Source organism: Parasteatoda tepidariorum, chromosome 1 (genome assembly GCF_043381705.1).
Source record: "Parasteatoda tepidariorum isolate YZ-2023 chromosome 1, CAS_Ptep_4.0, whole genome shotgun sequence".
Lineage (NCBI taxonomy): Eukaryota > Metazoa > Arthropoda > Arachnida > Araneae > Theridiidae > Parasteatoda > Parasteatoda tepidariorum.
Window position 1 is genome coordinate 35,549,255 of NC_092204.1, and position 19,153 is coordinate 35,568,407.

General features: G+C 28.4%; 1 protein-coding gene and 1 long non-coding RNA gene across 16 annotated transcripts in view; both read left to right on the forward strand.

Moving 5' to 3' along the window:
* Window positions 1–4,682, forward strand: part of LOC107444702 (uncharacterized) — a 13,012-nt gene extending 8,330 nt beyond the window's left edge. For 9 of the 15 annotated variants that reach the window (XM_043041664.2, XM_043041668.2, XM_043041661.2 and 6 more), the window contains 3 exons: window positions 982–1,002; window positions 2,150–2,167; window positions 4,387–4,682. In XM_043041664.2, the coding sequence (XP_042897598.2) occupies window positions 982–1,002; window positions 2,150–2,167; window positions 4,387–4,485 (138 nt within the window). In that variant the 3' untranslated portion in view covers window positions 4,486–4,682. The remainder of the gene's footprint in view (window positions 1–981; window positions 1,003–2,149; window positions 2,168–4,386) is intronic. The other 6 variants (XM_043041659.2, XM_043041666.2, XM_043041653.2 and 3 more) reach the window with 1 other exon arrangement.
* Window positions 4,683–13,749: 9,067 nt separating this feature from the next.
* On the forward strand, window positions 13,750–18,433 carry LOC107444699 (uncharacterized). The gene is made up of 3 exons (XR_011636414.1): window positions 13,750–14,157; window positions 14,246–14,260; window positions 14,937–18,433. It is a non-coding gene; the product is annotated as an uncharacterized lncRNA (long non-coding RNA).
* Window positions 18,434–19,153: the final 720 nt, after the last annotated feature.

The window sequence follows — 19,153 nt, forward strand, 5'->3', positions numbered from 1 at the left end:
TAATTTATAAATTAGGTGATTCATATACATTCATAATAGATGAATATGTTCATAGAAAATTACATGCTGGGATCCCGTTTTACCATATTTATTTCCATATTCTTTTGGTTGTCATCAGTATAAAATTAATATAAAACTTGAAGATATTGTTTTCCTCGAAATTATTCTTGTATCCCAAATTTAAAGATATTTGTCAGTAATATTCACTTTTCTTATTTTACTCTACTATTATTACGTTTTTGATCTTGATTGTTTTCTTAATTAAAAGTTTCAAACTAAAAGAATTGTTTATTTATTAAGACGTACTTCCATGTTATTACCATCTTATGATAAACTTACATGAATCAGTTTATAAACTAAAAAACTAGTTTACAATTAGTAGTTATGCTTTTATAAACTTCCGGTAAAGTCATTCGTTAAATTATTTGAAACCTAAAACCAGCTTCACGCATAATATGAAGCATGTTTAGACTGTATTAAATGTATCTACATGCTATAAAAATATTAAATTACGGATTTTAACTCAGAGTTAAAATATTAAAACTAAGCATTTTTTATGTTCACTAATCGATTTTAATTTTGAGCGTTAAATAAATAAATAAAGTTAAATTTCCAAATCTACCTTACTTCACTATTTAAAAAAATATTTTAATTATACATTATTTAAAAAGTATTAAAAGTATGATTAAGAATTTCATTTTGCTTTTTTGAAAAAAATGTATCCCTAACAATTACAACAAAAATCAGACATTACGTATATATTACGATATAACGAAAAGTTTCTTGCCACTTACATGAATTGTTGATTCGAAACAGTGATCCATACAATGTTAAACTAATAAATAGCTAAAAATGGATTTCGTAAAAGATAAATAAATTGTTAGCTTTTCATAACTAAAAGCAAGGGAATAGTTTTGTAAATTGATAATGCATAACTTTAATAAAGTTCTTAAATTTCTTATTTTTACTTACCATGATTAGCAGAAGCATCTACAACTCCAGGTAAGCATACGAAATTTTTATTACATTTTGCAACTTAACCTTTCTGCCTTGGAAAATAATTACTTTTAATTATGATGTTTAAGTTTTTCCGGTACATATATTTTTTGGGAGGCCGTAAAATGAGTATTACAACAATATCTATGTGAGGTACTTTGATTCACAAAGTTTATAAGAATACGAATTAAATATTTCTCAGTGCCAGACGATTCACAGGCAAGAGTCCCCTTGCCATCAGGCTAACCATGGGGCTTTTTCGTGGTTTTCATCTCCGTGTAACTCAAATTCGGGTTAGTTCCGTTGAAAAGTCCTCCACAAAGGCAAATTTCTCCCATTATTTAGTCCAGAAGTTCTCTTGTCTTCTGAATTGGGTTCAATTACAAGGCTACAGATTTGAACATTAGTTATCGTATACCCAAATATTGGGTTGGCTGTTCAATGACGGTCATGAAATAAAATAATAATATGGTATTTAAGGTTGCCAGAATTGAATAAGTACCATTTTTCTATTTGGATTCTGAGTACACAACTAGTTTTAATTTTAATTCAATTACTATGAATTATAAGTGATTTAGTTTTAGCAAAACATTTTCAAAAACGCTTAATTATAATAAGAATTAATTCGTAATTTTAAATCAGGTTAGAAATAGTAACTTGATGATGTAATTTATAAATTAGGTGATTCAATAAATAGATTGATCTTTGAGCTAATCTAAAATAACGGATAAAAATTTATTGAAGATCAAGGAAGTAATAACAGACTCATTTTTTATTATACATAACTTTAAGCTAACAAGCATCACTGATGTTATCTTTAAAATATTTGAACTTCCACAGAACACAGAAACTTCCTTACTTTAATTCGCGACAATGGCTGATGCTAAATCAATGAGGATAATTCCTTCTTCAATCGTCTCTCCTCCTGACTGATCTAATTAAGCCTTTTTAATGTATTTTTCGGATCTGAGATTAAAAAATTACTCTTCACCTGCTGTTTAAATTTCGCGTCTCTAACACAAACATCTCAAGATTTCTAAGAGAGAGAGAAAGACATGCACACACAGCCATGCGCAAACTTATCATTTCGTTAATATTGATTATTGTGAAAGCTTCATTGATAATTACATTTTGATTATTTTTTGCATTATAGCAAAGCCTACCACACAAGGTAAGTCACCGATTTTTCGAATTTCAAAGTAATTGTGTACGATTAATGATGATGTAATGACTGAAACAAAGTAAAAATTTACCAATATATTTACAATAATTGAAATGTATACACTCTTCAGTCAATGTACAGTACAATGCAGAATAAAATTCCGAGGAAAATGTTACTGACAGAGAAGACCATTAGAAAGGAAAAATATGGGTAGAAAATTCTAAATCGAATGTCTGCATTTAGTCAAAACAGATACAACAATTCATAAAAGATACATAGTGGTGATCATTTTTTAGGAAAGATGACCATTTTTCCATAAAACTAGTTGTCAAATTCTAGAGCTGTTTATTTTCTATATTTTTTTTAATTGCCCACAAAAAATTCATTTAAGATTCAAATAACGTCCTAGACATCCAGAATGATTAACAAATTTTTAAAAAAATCATGTGAGTTTGTGTTCTTTTCCAGGTTCTCCACAGCAAACGAGTACGGTAATACAAATTCACATGAAATGGGAATTACTACAAACGTTTAAAACTTCCTAATTCATTTACTGCAAAAAATCATCTTCCGAGAATCATTATTATATCTCAGTCCTCCAATAATTAGAACTCAAGTCTTAAAAATGCTTTTGTACCTTAGATTAATGTTTTTAACACGACATTGTAGGTAATTACACCAGCTTTTCCCATTGAAAAAAAAGTTTGTTTTAACTGGAGACGGGAACCTTTGTCAATTTTTTTATTACAATTGATGCTTTTTCAAACATAACAACGCATTTCACAGTATCTGTTTTAATTTATCAAACTCATCATAAATAGACGCTTCAATCTCTCTTTTTCTCTCTTCTTATCAGTTTTTCTTTCATTTAAATGAAACCATACATTTACAATTTGATTTTTCCATTTCATTTCGCTAAGCATTTTTACTTTTCTTTTTTCTGCTTTGCACTGTATATGATTCTCCAATGTAGCATCAGAAATTTTATTTCATTATCAATGTGGTTTTTTTTTAAAGTCATTTTTGTTTTTTGCTTATTTGAATTTTTCTATTTGAATTGATTTATCGTAAAATATTGGATTTTTTGAAATTAGCAAAAGTGTCAGAATAATTGATACAAAGTTTTTATATTATGATTATTGCAGAGATGACTACTACTCCTGCTATGTACTATATCAATGTCTTCATTTCTAATTCTAAGAGATTTCTTTTTGGTTTATTATTTTTAATATTCAATTGCTATATTCAATTGTTTGGTTCAATATTTTTAATAATCAATAGTAGTTAATCTATCTTTCCAAACCAGATTGTTAGAACATTTGTACACATAATAGTACTTTTGTAAATATGCAATGAGTTTTGATGGTTTAAGTTAATTTTGAATTACTTGAATTGTTCAAAAAGTAAATGTATACAGAAAATATACAGAAAAAACACTGACAGAACTACGAAACTGTGTTTTTTGTTTAATTTTTGACTTCCTTTTTACCTCAGCGCTTTGGTGTTTTTAATTCGATTCTTATTGGGATAGATAGAGTTTCTGAGTTTTTTTGGAAGCTTTTTCCGTTCCTTGGTGCATTTTCTTCTGCAAAAAGAGTCCTCCAAATGCAACGTATATTTTCCTACAACCATTAACGTTTTGAGGAATATTAACATGTTACCGAATAGCTTTTCTATTAGTTCCTCTCCCTTTGCTTTCGAAATCAAAATTTTGTTTCTAGAATGCCATAAATTTCAGAAGAAATTTTAGAGACCAACAAAGGTGAATACATTGTCTCCATAATTGTTACTTACAAAATGAAATGTTTTTTAATAAATGCCAGCTAATTAATTGAGAGTGAAACGCTAAATACTTTACTTCCTTGTCTGGTAAAAATAATTGATTGTGAACTAAATGCTGGTGAACGTTCCTTTTTAAAACTAACATTAAAGTCACAATCATTCTTTTATTTGTCAAAAGAACGCTCAAAACTGAAGCATAATTGAAGTTAATATTTGGTGAACAATATTCTATTTTTGGTAATGTCACGTTACCTCAAATTTCATGTTATGCTTATATTTGTGTATAGTTAAATTGCTAATTTGGATTTTGCTTTAGAACAATTGAAATTTAAAATAAAAAAATAAAATAAATATGATATATGTTTTTTTTTAATATTTTTATTCCAGAAAAATATTACATTGTTTAGATACATGTTTTTTGTTTAATGCATTTTTGTCTTCTACAGGAGCATAAATATAATGTGCAAGTTTCTCAACACTTGCACAGCTTAAGGACTGAAAGAAGGAAAGTAGACAAGCCTGACGTAAATCACAATTGCACCTAATTTATAGTTTTCTATTTCTGAAATACACAAAAAACAACAACAACAAAAATTTCAAATTGTCTAAGTGTTAAGGAAATCCAGTCGTAAATTCACATTACTTCCGATTTATGTATTTGTTTTACATTGTACATTATTTGCCATGTATTAATGTTAAAATCATTGCTTTACTTCTTAATAAAATGTTTTAAACTGAGGCAGATTTGAAGTTGATATTTTTAACAATATTTAAATTTTGGTTTTTTGAACATACAATTGACTTGCTACTAATCATTAACAAGTTAAGATCTTACTGCATGAAGCAAAATTAAATATATGTTTACATTTTAGTTGTCTTAAAATGCTTTTTTATTTTTTGTATCTGTTTTTATACTGTTTGTTTTCTTAAGAGTAACTCAGTATTGAAAAACCATATTTTTTTCGAAGGATGAAAATTTTGCATCCATATATTCTTCTGTGTTATTTGATGACCAGAATGCTCGATAATAGCACAGCACGCGGAAATGTTTATTTCCCTGCGTGAAAATTCTGACGTTTTTTTTTAAATTATCCTAAACCCTCTCTCATGTTTATTACAAAATTCAGTGTCAAGTTCTTTTAATTTTGAAAATGAGCAGTCAACAATACTTACAGTCAACAATAAATGAAAAATATGTTGTCATCATAAGAGTAAAGGACGATCACTTAATTCCAACATTTATTAACCTATCAGAAAAACAAGTGAGGTAGTGTTTTGGAATTAAATATTAAATTTTAATAATTATAAATACTTATTTAGTAACACGTTTGTTTTAACAAATGGAACATTAGCTCTTTTGGATCATTTACCCTACAGCGAGAGTAAGGCTTGTTGTATCATCATCAATTCATTTTAAAATTTATGCATATCTCATTTAAATTATTCGGAAATTTAAGTTGCATTGTTAATTTATTTTTAAACTTATTTTAAAAATGTAATATTGATCATGCCCGAAAAATCTTTCACAATGGCTAAAGCGCAGATTGAGAAAATCTATTTACACACTTCGTTGTTGAAACGGAAAGGAATAAATTTAAAATTAAGGCGAAAGTTTTGCTTAGATATTTTGGAATTTAATTTTTAGTTTAAATCATTTTCAGTATAGAATTTGATTTTAAGAATGAAAAAAATAACTATTCTTATTTTAATTAAAAACACATAACCATGCTAGGAAAGGGTTCCTTTTTTCGAAATAAACATATTTCAAAATTTACGTTATATTGTCTTAAAAACTTCCCCAAATGTTACCTTATGTGACTTCCTTAAACTTTCACGTCAGTTATGACAGTCATTTAAAATTAATTTCAAAATGCAACTTCGTTATACTTTAAAAACTTCTATGACTAAACCTTTAAGAACTTCTAAATACAACTGAAATGGGTTATTATGTGTTTCACTAAGAAATAACTGAAAATAAAATACATAGATTACTTTTCTCTTATATTTAGAATTAGTATTTGAATTCAAAACCGGAAAATGTATTACAAAAAGTAGACAATTTATTTTACATGGTAAGCAATTCATGTTATTTATTTATTTTAGTTGGGTTTTGGTGATTAATAAATAATGGATAATAAAATAAATCGATATATTATCAATTGGATAATAAAGGATAAAAAGTAATCATGAAGTTTGTATGAGTAATACCTCAAAGCCTTTTGTAGTAAATTATATCTGAACATTAAATGATCAAATTGTTTTTTTAAACCTTATTCTTGAAATGAAATTGAACTTTAATCAATAAAATACCAATAAAACTAGTGCATAAAAACTAAAAGAAACATTGGCTTATAACATAAAAATATAGAACAGTGGCTTATTATATTGGAAGAAACTTCTGTTATTTGGATTGAATAAAAAATAAAAAAACTTTTCCGTAAATTTCAGAGTATAGAATAATTAGGTGCGATGAATTTCAGAAACTATGTAAATAATATATTGTTATAAAATTCTTGCTCAGTTTCTTATACGTTACAAAACGATTTTTAAAGGAACAATAAAGGAGTAAATAAATTAATTAAATACAAACACCACACAGCTATTTTTATAAAAAAGCGACATTAACCAAAAGAAAGTGATCAAAGTATATAAATGAATCAGGCAGTGCCATGTCTCAAAAAACGAATCCTGTCTCAGACCAAACACTGTTTCGTGATAAAAGGTTTTTCACTTTACAATTATTGGTAAATAAATTTTGATGCAAGAATACTAACAATTTATAAGGATACACTTATAAAAACAGTCATTTGTGTCAGTAGCTAATCAAAGCCGATCAAGTGCATCATACTTTTCTTAAAGTCGATATCTTGCCATGTTTTAAATTAGTCTATTATAAGATACAAATATATGTAAGGTGAATGCTATTTACAGGGTTAAATATGTACAAAAACTAGAACTTCAATAGTGGCAACTATTTATTTTTTATTTACACAAAAATTACGCATGATAACAAGTTTTACCATCCTTAATGCAAATACCAGCATTGAATGCAACTGGTTGTAAGTGGTTTAAAAGTTGCAGGATACTTAGCAAAGCCTGTTTTGTTCGTAATTAGAATTTAGCAATCTATAGACTAAGTAATGTTTTGAAAAGTTCTGAAGATATTGCTATTAATGGAACCTGTAATCTTAACAACCAAATTAAGGCACAAGGGCCTAAATCTGGGGAGTATGGTTTATAATGCATTAGTTCCCAAGTCTATCAATTTTTTTTCTTTCTCACTGATACGAGGACTACTTGTATGTTTTAGAATCTCTCTTCGAAGTATTTTAATCATCATTTTGTTGTTATTTCACAAAACAATACAGCTAGTTTAAAAGATAAAGTTCGTTAGGCTGTTTATTTACAAAAGAGTGACACTACTGTCTGCCTCTTTGTGCAAAATATATAAATATTTTTAAAAATATTTCTACGAAGAAATAGTTAGCTGAGTGCAGTTTTAATGAATTTCCTCGAAGAAGTTTTGATAGAGCACGGAGAAAAAAAAATTCTAGTGAAAATTTATGGTAATAATATTTTTGTATGGAAATAATGGTAATAATATTTTTGGTAATAATATTGTAATACGGTAATAATATTGTATGGAAATAATATTTTTGGTAATAAAAAATCTATTAATTCTGGTTAATAAAACAAAAATGTACTGTACTTAAACCATTCGTTTGGTAATTTTGCAGTCCAAATGGTAATGGCCCGTATGGTAATGATTTACTAGCAAAACAGTTGTTCAAAATTATGGTTCTTGTTATCACATAGTTGAAAATTCAAAATTGAGAAGTATATTTAACCGAAAAAATCGTTTTCATTCTATTTTCTGAAGTATCATGATAATATTACCCAATTTTACCACATTTACCAAGCATTATTTTACATTATAAAACCATGTTTTGTTGTTAATTTTACCAAGATCATTACCAAAGTGCTTCGGTAAAAATTACCGTGATTTTTGTTCTTTGCAAGCAGCCAGAAACAAAATAAATTTCACAATGTTCTGGTAGTTTTGACCAAACATTTTTTCTCTGTAAATCCTAGGATTTGCTTATTAAAGCGTAGTTTTAGTTCAAAAGACTCATCTTATTGCACTTAGCATATTTCCTCTTTTATCTTTGGTAACAGAGCATGCAGAGTCCACCTCCAGGAATGCAACTGCGTCTGCGAATTAGATACGGTCAAATATGCATTGATATTACAAAAAATTAGCGTTTGATTGTCAATATTTTTCAAATATTAACTTTAATAAAGTTATGCGTAGAAATTTAATTTTTAGTTGTTTAAATTTAATATAAATTTCATACAATTACAATTAAGTTTTTATAAAAAGGAGAAAAAAATAATTGTTTATACTAAGCCCATGCCTAATGAAGAAATCAGAAATAAATGTTTAACTTGCAGCTTATATTACTAAAATAAAATTTTTTGATACTTAAAAAGAAACAAGTTAACAAAAGTGTAATATATAATTTATGTTGATTTAAAGCTTCTTCAAGGAAATTCATTACCATAATAACAATAAAAGTACAGGGTAACAAAAAATTATAGGGATCACTTTTGTGGTTATCTACCACTAAAGTTTTAAAACCTTTTTACATATATAGCATACTGATCTAAAGCTCTACTATTTGACTTTCAATTGCAATACTATTTCATAAAATCACAAAAATGCTTTTGAAGAAATTTGACAAAAAGCTAATTGGTCAAGTACAAGCATTTTTAGAACTTCGATGGAGCCACAAGATTATAGAAACCCATTTTAAAAAGAAAGGTATTGCGATTTCACTCAGCCATATCAGTCGCATCAAGAATTCAAAACTTGGATCGATGCAAAATAATGCAAAACCAAAAAGAAGTGGACGGTCAAGCAAATTGAAGAAATCAGATTTGCAGAAGCTTGATAAGATGACATCAAAACCGGATCCACCAACACAGGCAAGCATGGCTAAAGCTCTTAACGTGAGTCAGCAAGTTGTAAGCTATCAACTAAAACAAAAGTTGAAGAAAAAATGCCATAAAAAACCTAAATGTCATCATTTAAGTGAGAGATCGGTGCAGATTAGGAGGCAACGTTCATGGCCCCTCTACAAGCTTCTCCGTAAGGACAGATGGCGAAAGTTCATTACAACTGATGAAGCTTGGATCTATCTATCTGATACCAATGCTAAATCTAAAGTTCAATATCTTAGCCGTGGACAGAACAGGCGAGACTTGACATCATCAACCACGGTGCCTCATGTCAAAGGCGTAATGGTTTGGATGGGCATATCCGCCAATGGTGTGACCAAACCTCGGTTTGTGAAACCAGGGGCCCAAAATAAATTTTGAATATTCCATACAGAAGATATTAAAGCCCTTTTTTAAGGATGATTACTGCAGATTGTACTCTAATAGTGATGCTGTGTTCCATCAGGACTCTGCCCCATTGCATGTATCTAAGGTCACCCAGAAATTCCTAACAGATCAGCAAGTGAAATTCCTGAGACCAGAACAATGGATTCCACACAGTCCTGATGCTTCACCATGCGACTATTTCCTATGGGGACATCTGAAAAACAAACTGAATAAGAAAAGATTTTCTACATTGAGAGGCCTTCAAAGAGCTATTAGAGAAGAGGTGAAGAAAATCCCCCAGGAAATTATTTTGAGGGCTTTAAAATCATGGCCGAAGAGTTGTAGACAAATCTATTATGCCGGAGGTCGACATATTGAGAAACATCGCTGAATTTATGTAATAAATTTTGGAAATAAAAACATTCAAAAATGATCCCTATAATTTTTTGTTACCCTGTACTTCATAGACAAATAAAGAAAACGTAAAATAAACATTGTTTCTTTTTCAAAATCAAATTTGGATTAAAAAAAGTGAAAAAGTATAATACTTTTTTTTTCAAATAGAAGAAATTTAATTTTTTCTTTTTCATTTTATCGATAATTTTTATTTGTTCTCGTTTTGTTTGTTTGTTTTCAAAATTTTCCCCATTTGTTAAGAAAAATAAATTGAGGTTGAAAATATGCAGATGTTGCAGCGACCGCTGCCGCAAGAGTTTTCTGCTACCGGGATTATATCTATAAACATTTCTCTTGCTTCATGAATTTTAAACATAAAAATTGGACATTTTTCGATCGTTCGGAATAACCGCCAATTCTCAGAACTCACCAGACGTGATTGGAGAAAACAAGGGGTTTGAAAAAAATGACAATAAAAAAATGAAAAGCAAAATAAAGGTGAAAAATGAAACCACAAAAACCCTTATGTCTTGGACGCAAATCAAGGCAAGTAACATAATCGTGCGTTTTTAAGTAGTGAAAAGGAGCTCAAGTCGTAAACCTAGGAATCGGGTTTAATACGAATGAAATAAAATTTCACATCATCAAGATGAGACGATGTGAGATTGGAGAAAAGAATTTTGGAGTTGTTGAAATGAAAATTGCGTCCATGGTTCCAACCATGTGAAGCAATAGATAATCTATCGAATTGAAAACTTGACTACATGATGCAATGGAACACACTCATTTTTCCGGGCATCAATAATTCGATAAAATGTCGATTGCTGCTCATGGTTGGAACCTTGGGAATAATTTTGATTTCGATAACGCAAAAGTTCAGCAATCCCCCTTTCGTTCACGGGAATGCGTTTTCTCCTGATTTAATTCTCAGCTACAGTGGTTTATCTAGATTTGTTTTCCACCTTTATTTTCCATTTTCAACGGAAAACTTTCAGTTAATTTTTTTTAAATTTTTTTTATTATTTCCCTTCACAACAGGTGAGTCTTGAGAATAGGTGACTATTCTTAAGAGCTCGAAAAATGTCAATACCTTTGTAATTTATTAATCATGTTAAGCGCTTACACTATCAAGTTCTGCTTTAGTTTTTGGAATTATTCGTTTAACTTTCCGTTAACCCCTATGTCCATTTTAAGCAATAACAATAAACAATAAAAATAATATTTTTATATTATTATTTTTTTATGTTGTTTTACTAATATTTGTTATTCATATGCTTTAATTATCTAATTTTATGTAGTTTCTTACTTTAAAAAAATTTCGATTACTTTAATGTAAATATTCAAATTATAATAAAAATTAAACACACTTTGGCATGAACATTTCTTTATACAGCTGCTTTCACTTTGTTGTTCATTTAAATTGTATTAATATGCCAGATAAATACTCGTACGGCATAATTAAAAAAAAATATTAAAAATATCAGTGCTGAACAACGCTTTGAAATCATGCACAAAACTAAAGGGCATGTGCCGACACAATCAATAATGCTAAAATATTTTTAATTTTCCTTATTTATTATTATTATTTGCCTTCATCAGTGACTTTGCCTTATTAAATTAAGCAAAATATACTTTTTGTAGTCCATCCCATTAGAATAGATATTGACTGTATTCAACATAACTTAGGATTCCCAAGCACGAATTTTCCCACAGCATCGGCATTAAAGCTGCTTAGTATTGCTGAAGTTATAATAATTACCAAATATATCATTATACCTATATTAGAGTATTTAGTACTTATTACCTAACTCATTTAACATCTGAGTTTTGCATGAAATATATTTATTAGAAGTAGCAAGTTAAAGCCAAAATTTCCAAAACAAATATAATTCTTATAAGACTCTTAACCCCTTAACGATCGGTTAGTTTTCAAGAAACGGTCATAAAAGTACCTATTTTTTGGCTTTTGTATTACGTATTTAATTAGTGCTGCAACTACTTTTTCAATATTTTTGACTTTCAATGCATAGCTAGTTTTTTGCTCCATTTCATTTACCGTTGTTTTTTGAATTATTTACTCTTAGATAAAAACGTTTTAAAGGAATTTATATGAAGAAAATAAATTGATTTTAAATTATTCACCGTTAATTTTTTTTTAAAGAATTACTATAAATAAAATAACTCGCGTTTTCAGATAACTTTTAAAATTTTTAATTTTTTTAGTAACGTACTCCTCCCAAGCTACCATGTTAACGTTTTTCCTCGAAATTATCTAACATAGCGAATAAGATATAATTAAATATAAAAAAAAGTACCATAGACTATTTTTTGATCAAATAGTGATCAAATACCATCAGTATTATAGGCTAGCAGATATCAATGATAGTATCTTTGAATTATTTGGAAAGATAGTATCGTCTATAGTTAAATTTTGAACAATGCTAACGCTTAACTAATCAGAAAATTCCATTTCGTCTTTCTCTCATTCCACTCGAACGATTCCACGTGCGGACAGTGACCTTCCATGTGCTTCGAATAATGCCAAATTTCATTTTCTCTCTGTTAAATGATTTAGGAGTCTATAAGGGACAGGCATACAGAGATACTTCAATTTTGATACATATAGATGACAAAATATAGTATTCTATTTTCTTACAACAATGTTTCCGAGATTGTTCAGAAAGCGTCGATGAATTTTTAAATCTGGACAAAACTTAATTTAATTCTCTTTACGCAAAGTGGAGCATTATACCACAGATGTGGCTTACCACTTCAAGAGCCACTTCATAGGCAATTCTACAACTGGTATATTTAACAGGTACATTTAATTTAGTTTGGTGCATTAAATTAAAGGATTCTTCTTTATAAAAGACTATAAAAGTCAATATTTGCTTACAAGGTTTCCACAGATGTTATAAAACTATAATATTGATTATAAATTTACATTAAATGAATGTAGAATTTTTATACCAAAAGCGCCGTTGGGGCCATTTTGATCGTTTTTTGCAATTTTTATTTAATTTTTGAAGATACACGTGAACTTCGAAGGTCATATTTTCTGAATTTTTCTAAATCATTTCTAAGTATGGAGTATCAAAATTTCATGCCCTTCTGTTGATTAGTAAAATAAATAATTACGGAACTAACTAAAGCAGCCAGAAAGGGTCATTTTGTCGCCTAATATAAGAACGTTCATTTTTGAAGTTTTATGTTTTTTTTCGAATTTGCGAACATTATGAAGATGCATTGTATACATGTTGGTTGTTTTTTTTTTTGGTCAACAAGATCAAATTCACAATCACCAGGTTTCCAACCAGCTGTGCGAACGAAGCCGTATCCGACTGCGACACTGGAGCGTGGAAGGAAGTTTACATTTACTAAGTTTCGAAATTAAATGAAGAAAATAGGTATCATTAGACAAATTTGTTTGAGCAGAATTCTTAAGAGTAGTTTGCACTATCATGTAGGAGGTATAACTTCGAAGGTCATTTTTTTGCCATATCCGCCAGAAGCTAATTCAAAAAAAAGAAAGATTGAAAGAAAAGATTACGAGTAGTTGATAGTGATTAATATACTGAGTGTTTGCATAAAGGTAGCTTTGGCATGAAGTATTGTCTGTCTAATTTCCCTATCAATTACAAACTCATTATACTTCTCGACGTAGAAAATGAATACAATGGGAAAATAAAAATAAGTGTTAAAATTAGGAGTAAATTGTTGTAAAGCATGTAAAAACTAATATTCGTTACACTACAATGGTCGTTACAAAACTCTTGCAATGCCGCAGTATGGTAAAATATATTAAGAGAATCAGTTCATTGGAAGTTTGAGTAAGCTGTTTCTATTTTGTTTTCTTATACAAGAGAAATAATAGTTTTATGCTCGTAAAACACGAGCCTTAAATAGAGTTTACTGGAATTCAAGCATAAAAGATGTGTGCTTTTTGATTCAAAATTGATTAGAAAAGTGTTAAATATAAAGCTCATTTAAATGTAGATTATTGTATCTTCTTAGAGTATTTAATTTTGGTTACTCTTTCACTATTTAGTTCAGTTAAAAATATTTTTCGTCTTTTTAATCTTTTATTTGCATGTTTAAACTCTGAAAAACAATTAAATACAGCATGTTTAATAGAATATTAAAGGTTTACTAGATTTAAACATTTAACCATAAAGCCAAGACAACAAGCAAATAAGTTATTACAGATACGATCTGCAATTTCATGAGAGTAATAAGATATCGTAAAAAGAGGAAACTTCGGTGAAAATATCTTCACACTACGCAGTTTCAGTATAAATTGTAACGTGGCAAGTGAAAATTTTGTCCATTTTAGTTTCTACTAAATTTTATTCTGAAAATCATCATATTTTTTTGAAATAAAAAATTGAGCAAAATGTCACTTTTTAGTCTTGTTATAATTTGCTTTACTTGTCTAGGTATGTTTTCAGTTTCAAATTATGTTTATTGTGCCGTATTTTATAAATAATTTGATTTTCATTACAAACCTTTTTTTTTTCAATGTAGCTGGAATTGGAGAAAGTAAGTACTAAGAAAATTAAATTTCTCGAAAGTATTACAGTTTTGTGCTAAACATTTGTTTCATTATTCTGTAATGTAATAATTTTCAATAATAGGTTAAAATCCAATAAAATTAAAATTAATTTTATTAAATAAATTTAACTTCAATAAATATATTTAAAAAATATTTAATGTCAATAAATAAATTAAAAAAATAAATGCAGAATGATTGTAAAACGATATTTAGAATTATGTATCAATTATATTTAATTAAATAAAGAGAACAAAATTTTCCACAATAAAATTAATCATCTTAATATGACACGTGTAACCATTTTCATGCTTGATATTTAGATTTAAATACACTATTTAAAGTGTATATTAACGCATGGTGTGCTGTTTTCTTGAAATTTAGAAATCGTCACAATTTTGTGGGGTTAACTAACCACGGAATTTAGAGTATTATGTATCTTTAAAATTAGGCGATTTGTTAATAAATTATATGATCATTTTAAGCTTTTAAGTTCATTTTAAAAATTATGTGATCTTTATATGATATTCATAAGAAATAAATAAAAAAAATATAAAAAATAAATTTATTGAAATAAATATTTTTTTACATATTTTATTTTTATTTCAGCTCCATTTCTTTTCAAGTTTCATGTTTCTGATTTTCATTCTTGTTTTACTTTTTTAGCTATGCCTATAGGTAAAAATAAAATATTGTGGTTTCTAGAATATTTCCATGATCCTTTTATTCAAATAATTTATATCAAAATATCTCTATGGTTAAGACCCATAAGCCAAAATCTGAATTGTAAAAATTCCAAAAAAATTTCAAAAAATAAAATTCTAAAATGTTATTGTAGAGTGCGCAAAAAAATAAAAGAAACATCCTGAATAACTTTGGATCCAATGATCGGATTTCAGGTAAGACTCAGTCTTAATGGTTCAAGAGGATGACACCCCAATTGCAAAGCTTATAGTTAAATTGCAAAAGTTTTTCTATTAGCTAAAAAAAAGTCTTCGATATATGGAGAAATAAGCATAAAGTAAAATTTACTTGAAGGTGACTTAACTTTCGCTCTACTAACAAAACTACTTGGACCATATTTTGTGGCTACTTCCTGTATTTTGGTGATCAGAAAATATGATCTGCTGAAAAAAATGTCTGTTTATTCACTGAAAGTACGTTTTAATGTTTGATTTTTTAACTTAAAATATCGTGTCATCTGCACTTAATTAGGATATGTGTGGGATGTCACCCCTCTGAACTATTAAGGTTGATTTCTTAAACGTGGAGATCTAAACATTAGAAACATTTATTCAAGGTAGTCCGTACTTACTCCCCACTGGACGCTTTAGCTTTAAAACCTAGTTTCCTTATAAATTGACATTAATTCAGCTCATTATCTAAACTGTTACATGTAGAATGGAGGTTCTTAATTGAAACTTAATAAATATGATAAATACCAATGTATCACTTTAAAGAAATACGTAACTGTTTTACTGTTTTAATAACTATTTAAATACTTTCTCTTGGGCAGGTAACTGTTTTAGTGTTTTAATAACTATTTTAATACTTTCACTTGGGCAAGTAACTGTTTTACTGTTTTAATAACTATTTTAATGCTTTCTCTTGGGCAGGTAACTGTTTTACTGTTTTAATAACTATTTTAATACTTTCTCTTGGGCAAGTAACTGTTTTACTGTTTTAATAACTATTTTAATGCTTTCTCTTGGGCAAGTAACTGTTTTACTGTTTTAATAACTATTTTAATACTTTCTTGCTTACAGCAAAATTTTTCGATGGCATTGGTAAAAGCTATTTGTCTACTTTAATACATTTATATCCTACTCTAAAACCTAATGCTTATTAAATTTTTAATTTGTTCTTAATATAAATGTAATCTAAGAGTGCATAAGTTTTCTGACCTCCATATTCAAGTTCTTGGCTTTGACTCTCTATTCCATGTCTTAAAATGTTATATTTATAGTAATTTTCATCTGTGCATCTTAGTTTACTAAGTACTTTTGAACCCATACTCATATTATTAAAAACATATTAATATAAGTAATTTATTGCAGTATAATAAAACCATCTTAGCCTTTATTTAACAGATTGGTTATTTTGTACACACTGTTAGTAATTACTCAGAAAAATGGTTAAACAAAAATTTATTTAATTGCTACTTTACCATATTGAAACAAAACAGTCAATTAATCATAAATAAGACGGTAATCAAGCTGCTAATTGTGAGAAAAACCGTTTATTAACTGCCCTCACCTAATTCCGTTAAGCAACCAAATTTTACTGCACCAACTCAGCCTATCTCATTAAGTCATATAGTGCAATCTTGCAACCTTGTAACTGCTTATATTATAGCCGAGAGGGCTAATCTGTCAGTTTCTTGACCGACAGAGCTGTGGTACGGGTTCCAGCGATAACGCCTGAATATTTCCTCCATTTTCTTCATATGAAGAATTTCCAGTGTTCTGTAATCCGCAATTTACTTTCTGGACATTCCGATACCCATTACCTAACCAAAAGTCAAGTTATGTTTTTTTCGTCAAGTTAAATTTTTTTACTCTTTTGGAATCATGCTAGTTGTAAATGGTTAAAAATCCTTGCAGTTTTTTATTCATGGTCTTATAGCCATGCCAGTGGAAAATGGTACTGATTCTTCAGAAGTGTTTTTTAATTTTTTTTAAAAAAAAATTATTTCTATATTACCCATGGTAATGGAATATTCAAGTTTTTTTTTAATGATCTAGCCATTATACTAATAAGAGTACTTAATATGGATATTGTGGATTTGTTCGGAAACGTTAAGAACCGATTGGAATTGCAAATTGAGAGTATCAATTGCATTATGTTATTTCTAGAAACTAAAGTAAAGGAAATTGCATTCCTATAATCACTTTTAACGAAATAATATTATATAATGACAATAATTTTTTATCTGATTCTTATCTTGTCCTGAATTGGAACTTCCCCTTTTCGTTATTTGTCGCTATTTCCCAATTATTTCATTAATATGGTTTGTTAGATTCTATCAGAAAATAAATAAATTAATAAATAAAAATAACGAATTAAAATTTTAACACTTGAAAACACACTAGGCATAAGATAAACTCTCTAGATTAAATATGATAAGTAAAGTGTTTCATAGGGTTTCAATACATATTTATCATTTGTCAACAAGCATGGTAACTAAGATGTATTGCGACTTCATAATTAATCTACAATTAATCACTTAACTTTACGTAAAATTTTTTAAAATCTGTAAGTATAGTTAATCTTTTCCAAAAAAGCATATAAATACAATCACCTATAGATCACAGCTAATTTTGTTATTCTCAAAAAGAAATGGATACCTCTGGAAATGACGCCACCATAGGTAAATAAGGGCATTTGTTGAAGCGGAACCTAGCCAGGTTCGACACACATTCGTGTCGTCACTGACAAGCATCCAATTGCATCTGATGTAAATCACTTGGTTAAGCAAAATCACTTCCTTTCTACTCGAATTGCAAGTACTCAATTGCAAAAATGAAAAGATTTTAAACTAGAGAATATATGAAAAAAAATGATTATCACAAAATCTAAGATGCTTTGCATTTCAGATTTCAATCTTTGTAAGTATAATTCTTATTTTTTTCATCTTTATTCTGGGAATTATACTTGCTAGCAATATTTTGTAAAAATTATTTTTTTATAAGTTTAATTTAAATTATTTATAAGTTTACTGTTTCTCAAAGTAATATACTCAAAATTTACTCTAAGTTTAATGATTACGATGGTATTTTGAAATTTTTCATAGATATATTTATCAATATATGTATATACACACACCCACACATAATAATACTTAAACCAAAATAAGTAATTTAACCAAAGTTAAAGCACTTTCAACTATATAGGCCACTGAAAACTCATACTACAATATCAATAGCCATCCATCTAAAGTACTAGACTGAGATGACCCGTCATCAATAGATATGTGAATCTTTTACTGTTTAGGCATGTAAGAAGTGCACAATTCCTGATTATGCTGATACTTAATATGAGATAATCATTTATTGAAGCTATTGTGCTATGATCATTGTGAATAGTGAAATCGCGTTTTCTTTTGAACTAAAAGTTGATGATCGAAGTACCAAACAATCAATTCCATCGAAGATAAAAGAAAATTAACGTCTATACTAGACAACATTTTGAAAGATCACAAGCATGGCCACAATTATAAATTCAAAAATAATATATTAGCAGATCATCTGGCAATCTTTTAGTTTAAAAAAACGGACAAAAAAGAAACGAAACGAGCTGAAAATGAACTATTCAAAATTAAAAATCTTTTCTAATGGAGTAGCATTGATCTGTTCCACTTTTAAGAATATAGTAAGTTCCAATTTTCCTGTAAGGCTATTCAATTTATTCAAAAAATATAAATGCTGATGAGTCGATAAGGGATGATTAACTTGCAAATATTCACTCACATCCATTGTTCCCAATCATTGGGTAGGTAATTTTTCACACCATTTATACTGTACTAAAAAAGTTGAAAATGTGTTTGCGGACTGAACCTGGATTGATATTTAGCACTGCCAAGTTCCCAATCTACTAAACGGGGGGCTTAGACTATAATAAGGCAGCATCAATTACAAAATATGTCAAGGTATTTATAAGTTCTGTTGTGTTTTGTGCTCCATTTATTCCTCAGCTTTTAATAAAGCTAAATTTATATAGCAGAATATGTAATTTTTGATACGAATTAATTGAATGTCTTCTTCCTTACTGAAGGTTTCAATGAAATGTATTTTCTAAATTCCATAACCTATGACTAAAAAGCTACCTACTAAACCAACTAAAAGACAAAAATTTAGCTAAAATAAAAGAAAACAGTTTTTTAA